At 43.6% G+C, this 18,491-nt stretch overlaps 1 protein-coding gene across 1 annotated transcript; it reads right to left on the bottom strand.

Annotated features, from left to right (window-relative positions):
• Positions 1 to 202: 202 nt before the first annotated feature.
• SLC10A2 (solute carrier family 10 (sodium/bile acid cotransporter), member 2) lies at positions 203 to 15,760 on the bottom strand. The gene is made up of 6 exons (XM_015423992.1): positions 15,321 to 15,760; positions 11,420 to 11,538; positions 9,085 to 9,173; positions 8,321 to 8,496; positions 3,790 to 3,947; positions 203 to 375 (listed from the first exon to the last, which is right to left on the bottom strand). The coding sequence occupies exons 1-6, from the start codon at positions 15,758 to 15,760 to the stop codon at positions 203 to 205; spliced, it is 1,155 nt and encodes a 384-aa protein (XP_015279478.1).
• Between the last annotated feature and the right edge of the window lie 2,731 nt (positions 15,761 to 18,491).

Below are 18,491 nucleotides of genomic sequence, written 5' to 3'. Positions count from 1 at the left end.
AGTTTTGCAACAAATTTTTGCTAGCACTGACTCACTTCCTGAGCTCATTAAGTTGATTGCACTCATGGTTGTTTGTGGTTCTCTGTATATTCCTTGAACTAATAGACCTTATCATGCAGTCAGGGCTGGATCAAAGAGAGAACCATTCTGTGTGCAAAATAGCTATACAAGATATACAAAAGTTCCACTGAAGCCAAAGTTCTTAGATTTTCCCGTTAGCCACTGCGGGCACGTGGGTTTCTGCTTCTTCCTCCTCTGACCTAAATCCTCCATTCATTGTTGAGTATATTGGTGCCGGCGATGACGTGGGTTCACTTTCTTCATCAGAAAAGTCTTTCTTTCGATCGGCAAAATACTTTTTGTGTAGCTGATAGCCTAGGAGTAACACAGGCAGGAGTTATGGGAGGCGAGGTCATGTTCTAGCATTAATATTGCAACAGAAATGCTATGCTGACGTGTCAGGACTACGGTTAGAGTTGACTTAGCTTTTGTTTGAGCTAATTGCTTGCTCATAATCAGGAGATGTTTTCTGGAAAGGCAAACTACCTGGGGGTCTGAGAATCCCAATTTTTGCCTGGGGGTGTGTGCCTAGCAAGAGTTGTCTTTCTCCTGGTGTAGCTCCCTACTCTCAGATCTCTAGAAATTAAACCTCTAGGAGAAGGACTTTTATCTTGAATTCACATTAGGGTTGCAAGTTCTCCCCGGCTACTGGTGGGGGGAGGGGTTGTAGGGTTGCCAGATCCAGGTTGGGGAACTGCTGGAGATTTGGGGATGGAGCCTTGGGAGGACAGGGACCTCAGTGGGGTACAATGCCATACAGTCCACCCTTCAAAGCATCCCATTTTCTCCCAGGGAACTGCAGTCTGGAGATGAGCTGGGGATGAGCAAGGTCCAACTTGGAGGCTGGCATCCCTACTGCACATTGATACAAATGTGTCCACATGAACAAGAGGGCACCATGCAATGCACAGCCTTCTATGTCATAAAGCACAACTGCTGAGCTATATTTTAAATACTTAGTAGATATTGTTATGTTTTCCCAATCCCCCCCCCCGCTTAAATAGCAGACATCTACTCATCTTTTTTTGATGACTTCTGGTGACCCCTAGTGGGGCTTGGACATTTCAGAGAGGTGGCTTTGATATTACCTGCCTCTGCATCCTGGCCCTGGTATTCCTTGGAGGTCGCCCTTCCAAGTACTTGCCAGGGTTGGCCCTGCTTAGCTTCCGAGATCTGATGAGATCAGGCTTGCCTGGGCTATCCAGCTCAGGACCAGATATCTACTCATCTTTTTTTTTTTTTAATAAACATTTCATTTAATTTTTGCAACAAAGAACAATGTACAACAACGTAACGATGAACAAGTCCAATAAAATTAAATAACTGCAACTTTAGACAAACATTTTCCCAACAATGTTTTAAATATACAGAAGAATTGACTGCTGGAGCTTTACATTCCCTATGAAGTTAAAGAATCCATCCACTCTTGATAAAATTGTAATATTGTGTGTTACATTGTTGTTGAACATTTTCCAGTATATAGTCTGCTTTTTCTAAAATCGGTGACCATCTAGAGTAGAAGGCTTGGGGGTCGAGGGAAGGATCAGAGGTTGATAATTTGTCAGAAATTTTGTCCATCAGCACAGGAACCATGTTTTAAGTGATAAGGGAAATTAGTTTTTCCAATTGAGTGCTATTGTTTTTGCTGTGGATAGTAAGAGGGTCAACAATTCCTTGCGACTTTTAGAGATGGGGGTCTCTTTCCAGTAATTTAATAGTATTGTGTCAGGGTTTTCGGGAATTTCATGACCCGTTAATGATTTGATTTCACTAATAACTTGTTTCCAGAAAGATCTTACTATTTTGCATTCCCACCAACAGTGTATGTATGATCCTATAGAGCCACAGTTTTTCCAGCACATCAAAGATAGTTTAGGGTTCATCCGATGTAATTTGAACAGGGTTAGAGACCACCTAGTTAGCAGTTTAAAGTTTTGTTGTTTTATATTAATAAATTTCAAAGTCGAAGCGTAGTTTTTCTGTCTAAATGCTAGCTTTCTTGACTATAGAAGTCATCACCCCCACCTGCCGGCTTGTTATCAGAATTGTTGCTTAGGTTGGCAGAAGTGATTAACTTGCAGCAGCTGAGAACTGTCATCTTAGGTGGTTGACAGCTTGCAATTTAGAGAGCTATCCTGGTAACAGCTTTCTATTGGCTAAATGGTTAAGAATGCTCATGTAGAACAGACAGCTTGAGAAGACTCAGAGAGAAAAGACTGCCTCTAAGATCTCTTCAACTTCCACAGTATTCCACAGTAGCTGAGTCATAATCTTCAGAATTCTGGATTTTCTTTCTGCACTGAGAACTTCAGCCCCACAAGAATTTGCCCCACAAGGTACAAAATCCTGGCTACGGTTCTATGCAGGATACGTTTTTGCAGTCTAAATGGAATAGCCAAATGGAATAGCGGAAGGCGCTCTTAAGGTATCCTTTGTGAATAAGGCTGGTACACACATGTCCCTATTTTCATGGGCTGTCTGTTGGACAGTATGAGTTGTGTGCATGCATGCAAGTATAGCAGTGGAAACTAGCTCTTTTGCAGTTGGAATATACAGAGCTAGAAGAGGAGAGAAGATGGATTTTGAAAGTGGGTGGGGCCATGGCTCAGTGATAGAGCATCGGCTTGGCATTCAGAAGGTCCCAGGCCTGCTATTTCCAGGCAAAAGGATCAGCCAGTAGGTGACGTGAAAGGTCTCTAACTGAGCCTTCTGCTGCCATTCGTAGATAATAACAACCAAAATAGACCAAGGGTCTGATTCAGCCTCATGCATTTGTGTATCGGATCCAGAATCCAAAGTCCAGTTTGCACAATCAATAGCCATGCAGGTTGGGATGGGGAAGGATCAGAACAGGCTTTGTGTGGAAGTTGTGAAGCTTCCTGATGTCCTGGTATCTCCAGCTAAGAGGATCAGGTGGTAGATGATAAAGGACCTCTATCTGAGACCCTGGAGAGCCGCTGCTGATCTGACTACTGATCCTGATGGACCAATGGCCTGATTTAATTCAGTACCCAAAGTATGCAAACACCAAGAAAGAAAAAGGGAAGAGGCCCTTGCAACAAGGAAAAACAAATGAACACAAAGTCAGGATCTCTCGGCTTGACTGAAGGAGAGCTGCACAATTGTTCTACACAGCTGTATAATTGTGGCTATATTGTTGCCAAATGTTGTTAGTATTTTCTCTTCTCCTGTGATATAGCACTTGTGCTTTCTGGATACTTTGTATTGGATGACTGATTTCCGCCATATGTAATACACATTTTTCTTTTCTTTTGAAATGTGCATTTTTGTACTTATATGTGTGGCACAAATATCCTATGTTAGAGGTGATTATGTGATTATCTGTATATTTGTTGACGTTCTGCTTGTCAGAGGTCTTGATGACTTCATGTTTCTTTTTTCCTGATTCAGTATAAGGCAAATTCATACATTCACGAAAACTAATTTTTAGATGTCTTGGATGCCACACTTGGCCCTTCTATGACTATTCTGTTTCATCATGTGATCTTTGTTTAATTTTGCAAAAGAACAGTATGATTTGGGGTAATTTTCTTGCACCATGATGGTTCTCAGGCTCCTTGATTAATTAATGATCGATATTGAACAGTCTGGAGCGACTTAATTTTTGGCTTTGTGACACAACCATCAAGGGTAACACTTTTGTCCCCTAAAAGAAAAGACTGATCTGAATATTTCTTAAAATAATATATTTGTAAAGGACCAGCTCACCTCCCAAGATTAGTCCTGCAAAAGTTAGCTGGAAAATACTGTAGATGAGTGGGAAAGTGAACATTAATGCCAGTTGTTCGGGGCTGAAGGAGAGCTGCACAATTGTTGTACACAACTGAGTGTTCTGCATTCCCGTTTCCAGAGCCACTGTTCGACACCTACAAGAAATAATATATATGTTCACCTGTCACATATAGTGCACACATACACCACACAAAGAGGCCTGGATTTGGAGGCACCATTATCTTGTTATGTACAAAGTGCCTAAGATTACTAGATGTAGCACAACAAGTTTTAAAAGGCCACTTTCCTGCCCGCGATCTAAAATGGACTGACACAATAAGGAAAGAGACAGGAAAGGACAGAGGGGGTTGCAGTTCAATTTTGTGATGTTTCTACTCATTAAATCTATAGCCAGATGGAATCTGTTTGGGAGGCAGGTAGTGAATATTCCATAAGAATCCAGACAAAGGTTCCCCACTGAGCTTCCCAGTCCCCAGTTGTTGTCTTCTCACCTGCATACTGAATACACATCTTGGAAGTGGCTGTGGACATCTTGAGCTGACGTGGGCCTATTATACGATGCACAGATGTGTGACTAGTATTCTCTTTCATCAATGAACAGTGGGGACAGTAAATTGCAGATCTGGTAGTAAGTGAACTTCTTGACTATACTGTTGAGTGCAAACTACATTGCTATCCTGCTTTCCCAAACATGTATTTTATGGGTGCTCACACTGGCATGCATATATACATAACAGCAGCCCTCCATTTGTTCAAAGCCAAATCTCTTAGCCAGCTCACTTTTGGTGCCCCCTTTAATATCACTTCAAATTTTAAAAAACCGGTGGCCGTTCAATCTAAGTTTCTAAGAACAGTCCTCCAAGTTCCCCCTGGTACTTCAAATGCCTTGATCAGAAAAGAAACAGGCATGATCCTGGTGGAGGCGAGGCTTTGGATGCTGCCCATTCAATACTGGTTGAAACTTTCTTTTTTTCCTAGAGGGTTGGCAAGTTTAATTTTCCAGGATACCTTTGTCCCACCTTGGCTAAGGGTCATCGGAAAAAAAACTTTCTCAACTTGGCCTCTCAAAACAATTTCTTAGCTCTCTCACATACGACAAAGTGAGACAGTTAGTGAGACAGAGAATCCAGGACATAGCTAGACAGGAGGATCTTAATAACTCATGCAAATGGCGAGCCCTTTTAGAACCATTGTATAAGGTAGTGCGTATGCCCTATCTTTTTTATCTAGAAAATCATGAGTTAAGGAGAATGTTTACCCTCATTAGGTGGGATGCCCTCCCTACAGCGGTTACAGAGGGGAGGTTTAATTTAAAAAAAAACCCTTGCTGATGGTATATGTCGCTGCGGCAATGACGGAATTGAAGCCTTAATGCATGTTATATATGACTGCAGGGCATATAGCCCCTTTCGTGATATTCCCCCACTCTCTACAACTACTCTATCCTCAACTAGTCAAAAGATGCAATTGCTGAAGAACCTCCTAGAAAGTAGGTGCCCCAAGCTAAACTTGCCAAATTTGGCTGGTTAGCTGTAAGGACTAGAAAGCTCCTAGTGAAAGACGAATAGATGTAATTTGTTACAGGACTTAACGGGTTTTACATGCATGCTCTATTTGATATTCATTTTATATATTTCATTTATGCTTGTGGTTATATGAATTTAGTTTGAGTTAGTTTGTTGTATTAGAGTGCTGGCTTTTTGCTGTTAATAAATTTGTTGTTGTTGGCATGCATATATAGGCCAGGCTGTTCTGTATGCTACACATTTAGGGTGTTTGTACTCCAGCCCTTGATGAGAGACCACTCAAACTGACTGTCTTTTCTTTGCAAATTTCTCAGTGACAGCATAAACTAATGACATGCCTTGGAGCTAGTTATAGACTGACTTCCCAGAAATATCCGAGCATTGAAGTCGTTACTTTTCTAGTATGAATGATAAGACAGATTTACTTCTTCACTGCACCAGTTAGTCGACTTGCACAACATAGCTGCAATGGGGTAGTAAGGAAAACCCAAGGTCATAGTTAAATGATGTTTTAACAATATTTCCAGCCGTGGAAGAACTGTGTCAGAAATTCACATGATGATGTGAGTCAGATCTCGGAAGCTAGGCAGGGCTGACCCTGGCAAGTACTTGGATGGGAGACTGCCAAGGAATACCAGGGCCGGGACACAGAGGCAGGCAATAGAAAGTAGGAGGAAGAGGAGGAGATTGGATTTATACCCCGCCCTTCACTCGGAATCTCAGAGCGGCTTACAAACTCCTTTCCCTTCCCCTCCCCACAACAGACACCCTGTGAGGTGGGTGGGGCTGAGAGAACTCTGGACACAAACTGCTCTTTTTCAAGGACAGCTGTGCCAGAGCTTGTGACTCACCCAAGGTCACATCAGCAGGTGCAAGTGGAGGAGTGGGGAATCAAACCCGGTTCTCCCAGATTAGAGTCCGCGCACTTAACCACTACACCAAACTGGCTCTCTGGAATGTCCAAAGCCACCTCTCTGGAATGTCCAAGCCCCAGTAGAAGTTGCAAGATGTCAAAAGTGACTTTCAGGCACACACACATGCAAAATACTCACATTTTTTAAAAAAATTCACATCATGATGATCTGAAGGTGATGATCTGCAACACCTTCTATTTGTCAAGCTCCTTGATGTATTTTTAATAATGTTTATGGATCACAGCCCATCAAAATTTATAACCTTGTTAAAGTTTGCATTTAAGGGGGGGGGCAGAAGTAGAGAACTATGGACCAGCTCGTGTTTCCTCAGATTTGGTATTTTTGCCATACGTAAAAGGCATTGTGGTAATGTTTGCAGAGGGCCAGGGGACATAACGAGCTGCCTTATACTAAGCCATACCGGCGTTGCCCTTAAGGTTCCCAAGTACTTACCTACAATCCGGCGGGGGACACATGCTTCCCCGCCGGAAGATTCTTGTTTGGAACACAGGCGCTGCACTATTCCGTCACCCAGATGTGACGTAGGCATGTAGCCGGGCAACGCTCTGGTAACGGGACTGGAAACTCGATGGTACCATCGAGTTTCCAGTCCCATTGCTAGAGCGTCGCCCAGCTACGTGCCTACGCCACATCTGGGCAATGGAATAGTGCAGCGCCTGTGTTTTCCCCGTGGGAATGGTCCTGCGAAGAACTATACATTCTCCGCCAAATTAAGGTAAGTACTTGGGAGCCCTGGTTGCCCTCTTTAGCCCAGTACTATGTGAGTGACACGTGGTTTTGTGCATGTGTTTTCAGAGTTGTGCTACCTGAGTTAATTGCAGTGGGAGATCAGGGGACTGTACTTATTATTTATTTATTTGTTAGATTTATACACCACCCTCCCCAGCAGGCTCAGAGCGGCTACAACAAAGGCAATTGCCATAACAACAGTTAAAACATCATAAAAACAATCATTACACAGTAAAGACAATCATTAAGTAAAGTGCGGTGCTCTTGATGTTAAAATTTTTCTCAATCCAAGATGAGTTCATTCTTGATATTGTATTTAATTATTGATATTGTATTTAATTATTTTCATATTTAAACCTTGCTTTTCTTCCCAGTGGGAACACAAAGCATCTTATAATATCATTCTTTCTCCATTTTGTCCTCACCATAACAACCTTATGAGGTCTGTTAGGCTGGAAGAGAGAGCGACTGGCCCAGTGTCACCCAGCAAGCTTCCACGGTGGAGTGGAAACTCAGTCTCCCAGAGCCCAGTCCAACACTAGGGTTGCCAGCCTCCAGGTGGTGACTGGAGATCTCCTGGGATTACAACTGATCTCAAGGTGACAGAGATCAGTTCCCCTGGAGAAAACAGCCACTTTGGAAGGTGGGTAGTACTCTATGGCATTATACCCCATTGAAGTCCCTCCCCTTCCCAAACCCCACCCTCCTCAGGCTCCACCCCCCCAAATCTCCAGGTGTTCTCCAACCAGGAGCTGGCAACCCTTTCCAGCACTCTAATCAACACACTGTGCTGGTTCTTCTTCAGGCACAACATATGCCATGCTACTGAACTCTGGCTCTTATTGTGGAACAAATCACAAATGATGGAAATCTCCTGAGGATAAAAATCTCATGAGAAGAACTAGTAGTTTCCTCTGTGCCAGCCCGCCCCATTTCCTGTCATTGGGGTTTAAAAAAACAACAACCCTGAGGGTTGTAATGGTGGGTCTTTTCAGGCTGGGGCATTTCAGAGCTGTGATTGAGTAGGGAGCATGAGAGACAGCAGGTGTTCTTGTTTAGTTAAGGAACTAGAGAGTGATCGTGGTGTCTCCCCTGCCAGGTAAGTATAAGGAACTAGAGAGTGACCAGAGGTCATAAATATAAGTGTTTCTTCTACCACAGGTAAATAGCATATGACCATTTCACAGTTAATTGAATTCTGATGAGTTGATTGCAACTCCTACCCTCTACATAAGAAATTCAATTGTAGGCCTGGTTTTACAATCGCTTATGACAAGAAGGAGGGAGAGGGGATGTGGATAGTGGAGTAAAATTCACCTGTGCCAAGGCTGCCCAGCTAAGCGAGCCAGGAAAAAGCCTAATGAATAGCCAGCTGCCGGAAAGATGGTTCCAACGATCCAGAGTTGAGGAGTGATGGTCCAGGATCCTTTGTACAAAATTCCTCCTACCACAGCAATGAGGACAATGAGAATTCCACCAGTAATGGAACCAAACTAAAGGAAGAACGATAACATGCAGTGGTTTAGTGCAGTGACCTTTCAAGAGATGTACTCGCAGTAGCATTGGCCCTTCCTCTCATACTGAAATCTCTCACCTGCCCTCAAGATGGTAGGCTTGGGACAGCTCAGCTCAGGTGACAGATTTTGAGATTCTGCCACAAAATTGCCAGTTAATTAGTTTATTCATCTATTTTTATCGGAATAGATTTTCTGTCCCTGTCTATTAGAATGTCTTGGTACATCTCTAAACCAGAACTTAAAAAATGTACCGCTTCTGCTCTGCTTTACATTGAGGATGATACCTCAAAGTGCTTTTGTAAAAAAATAAAAAAATAGTCTTAATCACCCTGAGTCCTCAGGCTTGGATGGGGGGGGGGGGAATCTATGAAGTGACCGACAAAGCAATGCTAAAGAGAGTTACAAGCTTCTAAGCCCGTGGACTTCAGGAGACTTAGAAGGGTGTAACTCTGTTTAAGATTGCACTGTCAATAACTGGTAAAAGGGACTTGGGACCCCAGACTTATTGTACGTTGAATGTTTAAAGAAGTCTTTGAGTAAGTATTTGGGGACTTCAGCCCTTACCTTTAGTATGATTTTAGCTTTTGCAGGCCATCGATTCTTAACATATATTCCCAAGGAGACAGGAACGACTAGAGCAACTAATGAAGTGGCTGGAAAAAGAAAGCAGGTTACATTGGGGAGGACTGCTAGGAAGAAATGGTAGATGTTATATTTGTTACAGATCTTTACTTTTAAGGGAAAAAACAAGCAAATAATATTTGGAAGTAGTGGCTGTAGTGTCATTGTAGTTAGGATTGTATTGTATGCCTCTGGTCCCTAGATTCTCCAGCCCCTGCGGTCTTCCTGGTTCTCCTTCTTTATTTTATCTTCATATCTTCACTGACCATTCTTTCTTCAGGTTCCTGATTTTCAAGCTACTGCATGCTTCATCTTTTTTTCCTTTAGCCACCTCATCTCTTGCCCAGTTTCTCCTACATTCCTCTCTCTCTCTTTCTCGTAGCATACAGGTCGTACTATTAAGTGCCATGAAGTTTCTCTCATCTTTTTTCTCCTCAGACACAGCTTGCTTGAATTTCTTAGCTCTTCTCTCTTCTAGCCTCATTCTTCATCTTCCCTTACTCCAGGCACTTCTTTACCACTGCTTATACTCTTCTTCCAGCCTTCTTGCCTGTATGCTCCTTGTCCATTATGTCTCTGAATGCTGCCAAGTCTCAACTGACTTATGGTGACCCCAGTAAGGGTCTTTCGAGGCAAGCGAGAAGCACAAGCGGTGTGCCATTGCCTTCCTCTGCAGTCTTCCATCCAAGTACCAACCCTCCTTAGTACTGAGATCTGATGAAATCAGGCTATACCTGCTGCCTTCCTTCTCCATTATCCCTTAGCTTTCCCTGTGTTATGAAGCCTTTCACAGTTCTCAGCCAAACCGACAAATTTCTTTTCCTCACAGAAGCTGGAGTGTAAACTGTATAGTTCATAAACAGTTGATCATTCCATACCACCATACTAGCTCAACCAATCAGTGTCTGAGGCTTTACAATCACAGGTGCAATACAATAGATTTCCCCCCCAAAGATTTCCAGTTAAATACATATGTCTGTGATCCATGATACCAAGGCTATTTTGGGGCAGGAACGCGCAGGAATGGAGTTCTGGCTGGCTCCCGAGTTGGCCACGCCCAGCAGGAACTCATTAGCATAATAGGCCACACCCAACAGCGGAAACTCATTAGGACTGGCTACGTTAGGGGTGTGTGGCCTAACATGCAAAGAAGTTCCTGCTACAAAAAAAGGCCCTGGGTTTTGACAACAAACAAGGTAAACAGAATAAGAAGCAAAAGGTTGGTGTGGCTGGATGACCACACTTCTGGTAACATGGGGGTGCGGCCTAATGTGCTAATGAGCTGTGCTGCCAGGGGTGTGGCCCAATATGCTAATGAGTTTCTGCTATTGGGTGGGGCCTATTATGCTAATGAGTTCCTGTTGGGCTTTTTCTACAAAAAAAGCCCTGCATGATACCAAGGTTAAAAGATAACCATGTATGCCATTGAGGTTTTGTATGCAATATTCTTTAGCAGTAGTTGCTAGCTATAAATGGGACACATTGGCTTGGATCCCGCCAAAAATTATCTGCTGACAGAAAGATTCCCATCATTGGACCATGGCTTTCTCATGCTCCTTGTCCCACTACAGTCCCAAATGCCACCCCAAATGGTATTCCTAGGAGACCCCAGGAACAGGAAGAAGGGGGAATAGGAAGTCTGCCATGAGAAGGAAGGAATCAGCATAAATGGCCTTTTCTTCCATCTGCAGAAATTTCCATGTGATCCAACCCATTGGGGTGAAAGACAGTGTCTCCCACACTTTTCGTTCTGGTCTCTGTGTGCTCTATCAAGAGCCTGTGTGGGCTGAAACTCTATGGCAGGAGGCCACATAAACGTATGAAGCAGTTTAATACTAAGTCAGACCATTGGTCTATCGAGATTAATATAGTCTACTTTGACTCACAGCATTTCTTCAGAGCTAGGCAGAAGTCTTTCATATCACCTGTTACCTGATCCTTTTAGTCAAGGATAGAACTTGGGATCTTCTGAATGCAATGTAAAACAGGGGCATAGCCTCACCTGGGGATAGCAAGTGCTGAAGCAGTGTACCCAAAATTAAAACTAGAGATGGTTTCTGCATTGCAAGCCAATAACACACTGATGCTGTAGTTTTACTTTACCACATGCAGAGAATAACACTAGGAATAACACATCGAAAGATGCAATACAAAGGGTATTGTCAAAACATGCAGTATAAATACTCTAGGCAATTAAATTAATAATTTGCATGCACAGAACTCGTTCATCATGTCCAAGCCATAATATGTATGACCAAACAATTTTCAACAAACTTACCAATACTGTCATAGGGGATTAAAAGGGAGTCATAGTCTGTCCATATTTTGGTGTAAATAAAGAGACAAAGTGGCATCATCCCCATGGCCAGCAGTGTTGAACATGTTGTCATACTAATGCTGCAAGGGAATTGGTCATGGTTACCATCGGTGTACTAACAATAAGGCTTAGTATTAGTAGCTCTGTAGCTTAAAGGATGGCTGTGCAATCCTAAATGGAGTCACACCCTTCCTTCTTTAGAAGAGTATAACTCAATGAAGGCCCCGGTCACACGGAACGTTTTGACCCGGGAGAAGGACGGATTGGGGGCGCAGCAAACGGGCGCGATCTCAACGCAACATCTGGAAAGCGGTGCGCACCCGTCCCTGATCTGGCCCTTCAGGCCAAAAACCCACAGTAAAAAAGAGCAACCCCCAGAGGAGGATTTACTGGGAACACCGCATCAAGCATGGCCGTGGGATCACCGGTGCGCCCGTCGTCCGGAGCAATCCAGGCTCCCGGCCGAACTGCGCATGCGCACACATGCGCAGTTCGGCTGCCTCACTCCCCTTTCAGTGGCTTCCCCCTGGCATCTGATCGTGCCGGGGAGGAAGTGCACGGCGGCTCAGGGGATCCATGTGATCCTGCCGCCGCGTGTCTCTTTTGGTGCGGCTTTAAAAAGCCGCACTTTGCCCGTGTTTCCCCCCCCCCGTGTGGCAGGGGCCGAAGAATTGCACTGTGAGCCTAAAATATAAAAGTAAGAAAATAGCAGCAACCACTACCTGCACTATAAAATGGCAGAGCTTCCTGTTCGGCTAAAGTTCCATTTGGACAAGGACCCATTCAAACTAATTGATCTTGTGAAAACAGAAGCCCTAGGCTCTTTACTGCCGGAGCTCCGCTCCTGTGCGCTCCTGCAGGAAATTACCCCTACGTGTATGTAGGATCTATTTGCACAGACCACCGATTGCACATAGGATGGGGGAGAAGTCTGTGCTGCACTTATTTATTTGTTGTCTGAAAAGGGATTTTGCATTTTCCTGTGCTGAATTTTTGAAGTACTGGGAAAAGAATGTTGTTGCATAGTTGCTAGGGTATTAGTTAATAATGGGTAAATAAAACCTTGTTTCAAGACACCTGAAAGCTTGATTAGGATGTGATCTAATCTGAGAAATGCCAGACATTTAATAAAGACCAAGGCTGAAATCCTGTGCATGCTTAGCTGTGAATAAAGCCAGCTAAACACAACAGGATTATTTCTGAGTAAACACGAACAGCAGTGGTCTGTGTAGCTGCAATCAAGTATATATTTATGTGTGAATAAATCCCACTGAACACAGAGGTACACATTCCATAGTAAAGATATATAGGATTGGGATGTTAAAGTCTCAAAATCCCAATTGTAGTATGATACCCTTGATAATTTAAACATATCACCGATGGGAAAAGGGACAAAAAATGAGTTAGAAGCACCCCCCCTTTTGGCATGTTGTTGGAGAGCAGTATCATTAATTTCAATTGTAACGGAGCCATGAAGAAACACAAGAAAATCTAGGTGTAAAATTATCACTTTGCTCTTTCACTGGGAACAATTAGAGCAAATGGATTTGGCATTATAGAGAAGGTTGCTTATTTATGAAATCGATATATTATCACTAAAGGCATTTTGTTTGTTCATTCTATGTAACCTTCATCATCCTGTTGCACGCATATCCGCTGAATATAATTTCTGGTTGAACTGGACAAGTCGGTGTTTAAATAACTTTTTTAAAATAAGTCCACTCAGTATTTGCCAGGCTGGGGAAAAAACACACCCTTGGAACTGGAAGATGAAAGACCACTTTGTAAAAATCGGCTTTTACAGGCAGCACTTCATCCCCACATGGAAAAGGAAGCCCATAGAGTGAACTGTTAGCCATTGTGGATTGCCTGTGCAACTGGGTATGCGCTCCCAAGTCTTTCTGGCTTGGGATGAATCGCAGGGTTGCCAGCAGTCCTGGAGAAAAAACACACGCATCCTGTCCCTTTAATAGAGGATTAATATGTAGAAAACTCTAGGAGCTGCGGTGGCTCAAGTGGTTAAGACGCTGAACTGCAGGCTGTGGAAGGTCAGTAGTTCAGCAGTTCAAGAACCGGGTGCCGCAAGACGGAGTGAGCTCCCGTCTCTAGTTCCAGCTCCTGCCAACCTAGCAGTTCGAAAGCAAGAAATTGCAAGTAGATAAATAGGGACCACTTCAGTGGGAAGGTAACAGCGTTCCGTGCGCCTTGGTGTTTAGTCATGCCGGCCACATGACCACGGAAACGTCTTCGGACAGCGCTGGCTCTTTGGCTTTGAAACGGAGATGAGCACCGCAACCCTAGAGTCGGATTCGACTGGCTTTCAAGCAAGGGAACCTTTACCTTTACCTTTTATGTAGAAAACTAAACCTGAAGTTGTTCATGGCTTGAGGTAAATAACATCACCTGGTAAATAATATCCCCATTAAGCCTCTGGCAGAGGGACCACACACATGTTGTCCAAGCAATTGGTAACCCTTTGAATTTGTGCGCAAGACCCTTTTAAAAATAACTAATCCTTGCTGAGCTCTGTGAATGTCAAAAGCTGTTTGAAGGTCCACCAGGTGTGGAATGAGGGAATGGCCGCTGAATTAAAAAGGACACCCAACACTATGTGCGATACTTGCAATGTATATTTTTTTAAAATCAAAGCAGTCTCAGTGAGGGGGAATTGATCCGGAGCCATGGCACCAAAGAGTGGGACTTTTCCCTATGTCATTTTTATTTTTAAAAATCTAAATTGGCCTGCGCCGAAGTTTATTTACCCATTTACTCATGGGGATCGATCGTAAAGACGCTGCGCAGGTGCCTGAATGCATCTCTCCACAGGACCAGGATTAGAAAACAGTTAAGTTTCCTATTGCCATGGCCCTGATCCAATCTGAACACACCTGCAATAGTTTTGGATTTATATATAAAAAAAGAAAGATAAGAAGTCCTATAATCATGAGTTTTTAGTATAAGGTCTAAAGGTAAAGGTAAAGGTTCCCTTGCTCGAAAGCCAGTCGAATCTGACTCTAGGGTTGTGGTGCTCATCTGCGTTTCAAAGCCGAAGAGCCAGCGCTGTCTGAAGATGTTTCCGTGGTCATGTGGCCGGCATGACTAAACACCAAGGCGCACGGAACGCTGTTACCTTCCCACCGAAGTGGTACCTATTTATCTACTTGCAATTTCTTGCTTTCGAACTGCTAGGTTGGCAGGAGGTGGAACTAGAGACGGGAGCTCACTCCGTCATGGGGCACACTCGGGTCTCGAACTGCTGAACTACTGACCTTCCACAGCCTGCAGTTCAGCGTCTTAACCACTTGAGCCACCGCAGCTCCTTAGTATAAGGTCTAGTATCTCCCTAATCTCCCACCATCTGGTGGACAGTCGTCTTTGCTGTACGATCCTGTAGCGTGTCCTTTGGTGGAAAAGAAGGAACCCACCCCCCACTATGCAGTTGGGAGAAATATTGAAAAGGCAGTAAGATCTACCCCAATTTCACTTGACTTTAATGGCTCAGAGAGGGAAGTTCAGCCGTGGTTATTATTGTTGTCATTACATTTGCTCTGCCTCCCCAGTTCAAATTAAAGTCAGCTGGCGTAACTACCAAGCGTACCCCTCTACATGCCCTTGCCGCTGCAGCCCAGAATATAGTCAGTGTACGAAGGGACAACATCTTTGCAAGGGTGCAAAGAAGACTCACTTGCACTGTAACTCTTAATAGGTGATGGATTGGCAATTAATTATTTGATGTCAGTGGCCACAATCCAGAGGACTTCACAATTTGTTGCAGTGCTTTTTATGGGCTTCTCCTTTACAATGCACAGCATTGGAGATCACTGATCTGTGTCAGAGAGAAAAAAATATCAAAGGATCTTACCTTAGGTCCATGTCACCATCGACCCAGTAGGCTAAAATATTGGAAGCGGTTCCTCCAGGACAGCATCCCATAATGATCACTGCAACAGCTTGTATAGGAAGCACATTGAAAGCAAGGGCCAGCACAAAGCCAGTGAGAGGCATAATTCCAAACTGGCAGAGGAATCCCACCATAATGCCCCAGGGCCTTTTAATGTGTCCTAAAAATTTCTGTAGCTCCACGTTGCAGCCCATGGAGAACATCACCATAGCCAACATGATTGTTAGGACAGTACTTAAAATCAGGCTCAGAATCCTGTTGGAATCATCAGCAGGCAGCACACAGGAGGCGCCGTTGCAGACAGTGGCATTTGTGGAACAGTAAGAGAAATTGAAGGTCGGCTGTGTTGTCAAAACCTCGAACATCAAGACGTCAGATCTTTCTGTAAGATTGTCCTGCATTTTTTAAGATCAATGAATGCTCGGTGAGGCTCTTCGGCTCTGTATGGATGGTTGTATCTCTGGGTGTCTTATTATAAAGTCAGGGGGCAATAAAGAACGAGATAATGTTTGAACTTGGTGGCTGTCAAGGTCGAGAATTAAACACACTGCTGAGTCACAACATTCTCCCAGAACAAATGGATACTTGACACTTCAAATCAATCATTGATTCTGGAGAAACTGTGAAAATTTCACACTAAATTAATATTTAAACACACGGACTACAAGCAAAGAATGGATAATACATTAAAATGAGAATCAACAAGAGCTTCTTAGAGCTTATTCTTTCATGTGCAGTACTTGCTTCATGCTTTATTTTTTCAGTCAGCCAATTTAATGTTACAGAAACCTTAAAGAACATTTCCCTGTCATCACTGCCTTTGTGCTCAAGCAAATATTTCCAAATTAAAATGTAACATGTGGCCCGTCTTGCTGTCTCATACTGAAATTTCAAGCCAAAATAATTGCTTCATTTCCCATATATTTTTATCATTATGTGAATCTTGGTACATAACTTTTTTTGGTGGGGGGGTACATGCGATTTATTATTGCAATTATCTTATCTGGAAGGTGATATGATTCTGTTACTTTACATAAAGGCCTAGGATAACACATTGGAATGAATGATAATTTTCTTGTCTACCGGAGAAAATTGGCAATCTTATTTGACTGTCAAAGGAAGAAGGCCATGATGTGTTTGCACTGTACATAGACTGTTGTGGAAGGAGCGAGCAGCTACATAGCCTAACCCAGTGATGGCGAACCTTTTAGAGACCGAGTGCCCAAACTGCGACCCAAAACCCACTTATTTATCACAAAGTGCCAACACGGCAATTTAATCTGAATGCTGAGGTTTTACTTTAGAAAAAAACAACTCATACATTAACTTAAGATGATCCAAACAAAGTAAGGAACGCAATCCCAAATGCTTTCATTTACTTAAAATTATTTGGCTGAGAATTCGAAACTTTAATGATGGTCTGGGCCTGGCTGGGGCAATGGCACGCGTGCCCACAGAGAGGGCTCTGAATGCCACCTCTGGCACCCGTGCCATAGGTTCGCCACCACTGGCCTAACCTATATCCATTGATGCAGGATTTGGTAGGCTAGATGTCATCCCTGATGGTGACGTGGCCTTTTCTTAAAACACCCAAGGGCATTTTAAAGATTTGCCAGTTTCCTTCCATGCATTGTTCTGATAGCAAGTTGGTTTTCACAGTCTGAAACTATATCCAGTCAACATACCTATTCTCTTGTTGTTCACACTCATTGCACCTCTCTGAGAAAGGCAAAAATATTTTCTTGGAGGATCTCCGGCAAGGGCTTTGGGAGGCGTTAGGCCTCTTGGTGGGGGCTTCGGCCTAAGCTGAGGCTTGACCTCGGCTGTGGCAGGATTGGGGCTGAGGACTGATATGCAGCTAATGGAAGTACCGATTAATTACTTCAGTTGGTGATAGGAGTTTTGCCAGATTAGCCTTTGGGTTTGGCGACCCGGGGTGAAGATGGCAGACTGCCTATGGGACTGCATGGATTGATTGGCCGCTTAAGTTCTTTGACTTGGGGCTGGATCTCCAGACCATGTCTTTCTTGTGCCTGCTGGCAGTGAGCCACACATGTTGGCTCAAGCTGGAGGTGGGTGGTTCCCTGTCATACGACTGGGGAAGGGTCAACACTGACCCTTGGCCTGGATCGTGCTGCATTCCATATTTTGCCCTTGCCGTTGATTTCCAGTTGTTAATTTAATAAAGCGGCCCATAGTTCATCTAATCCTTGTGTCTGATTGGGGGCAAGTTGGTTTTCATAGTCTGAAACTATATCCATTCAACATACCTATTCGCTTGCTGTTCACACTCATTGCTTTTGTGCTGTCAATAGCACAGAAACTCTTATTTGTTTTCTTTGTGATTACTTTTGAACAAGTGCAATAGCCATCGAATCATAAAAATGAACAATTGCCAGAATGATTTCCCCTTGGCCAGCTGGATTTGCTGGGTGTTTTCTTTGGCCTTGGTTCTCTGACACCTCCTTCCCTCCCTCCCTCCCTCTGACCCTTGGGAAACTGACCTATGTTTGCTGCCCTGTCTCTGCTCCATTCTTGTTCCCTTCTGTTCAGCACCATTTAGTTATTGCCTATTCCTCTTACTGTGCTGGAGAAATGCTTCTTAGCACAGCTAATAATTGCTGTTTGACCTAAAGTGTGTTTGTTGTTGGACAAGCAAATAGGTGTGAAGAGAGCATGGGGATTGGAGAATCTTCCAGTGTTGTGATGTCACAAAAGCATTACTTATCTCTAAAAGTAGGGTAGCCACAACTATTCCCTTATACAGTTCCTAGGGGGAAGAGGTGTTTAGGGGGGCCTGCTTCCTGATGAAAATTACAATGAAAATACGTTTCTTTCCCTTCCTGTTTGGTTTCAGATAGTCAAATGGATCAGAAGGACAAGAACAGAGTTGTGGAGCATCAGTACAAAATCATATTAGCATGTTAATGTGGTAGAAAGTGCTGTCAAGTTGCAGGTAGCTTATGGAGATTTTTTAGGGTTTTCAAGCAAGAGACAGAGGTGGATTAACATCACTTGCCTCTGCATAGCAACTCTGGAATTCCTTGGTGATCTCCCACCCAAATACTAACCAGGACCGACCCTGCTTAGCTTCTGAGATCTGACTAGCCTGTGCCATCCAGGTCAGGTCAG

This window comes from Gekko japonicus, unplaced genomic scaffold (assembly GCF_001447785.1).
Source record: "Gekko japonicus isolate JY-2015 unplaced genomic scaffold, Gekko_japonicus_V1.1 scaffold396, whole genome shotgun sequence".
In the NCBI taxonomy this organism is placed as follows: Eukaryota; Metazoa; Chordata; class Lepidosauria; order Squamata; family Gekkonidae; genus Gekko; species Gekko japonicus.
Note: the sequence above shows the minus strand (reverse complement) of the source record. Positions and strands in the feature narration are given on the sequence as shown.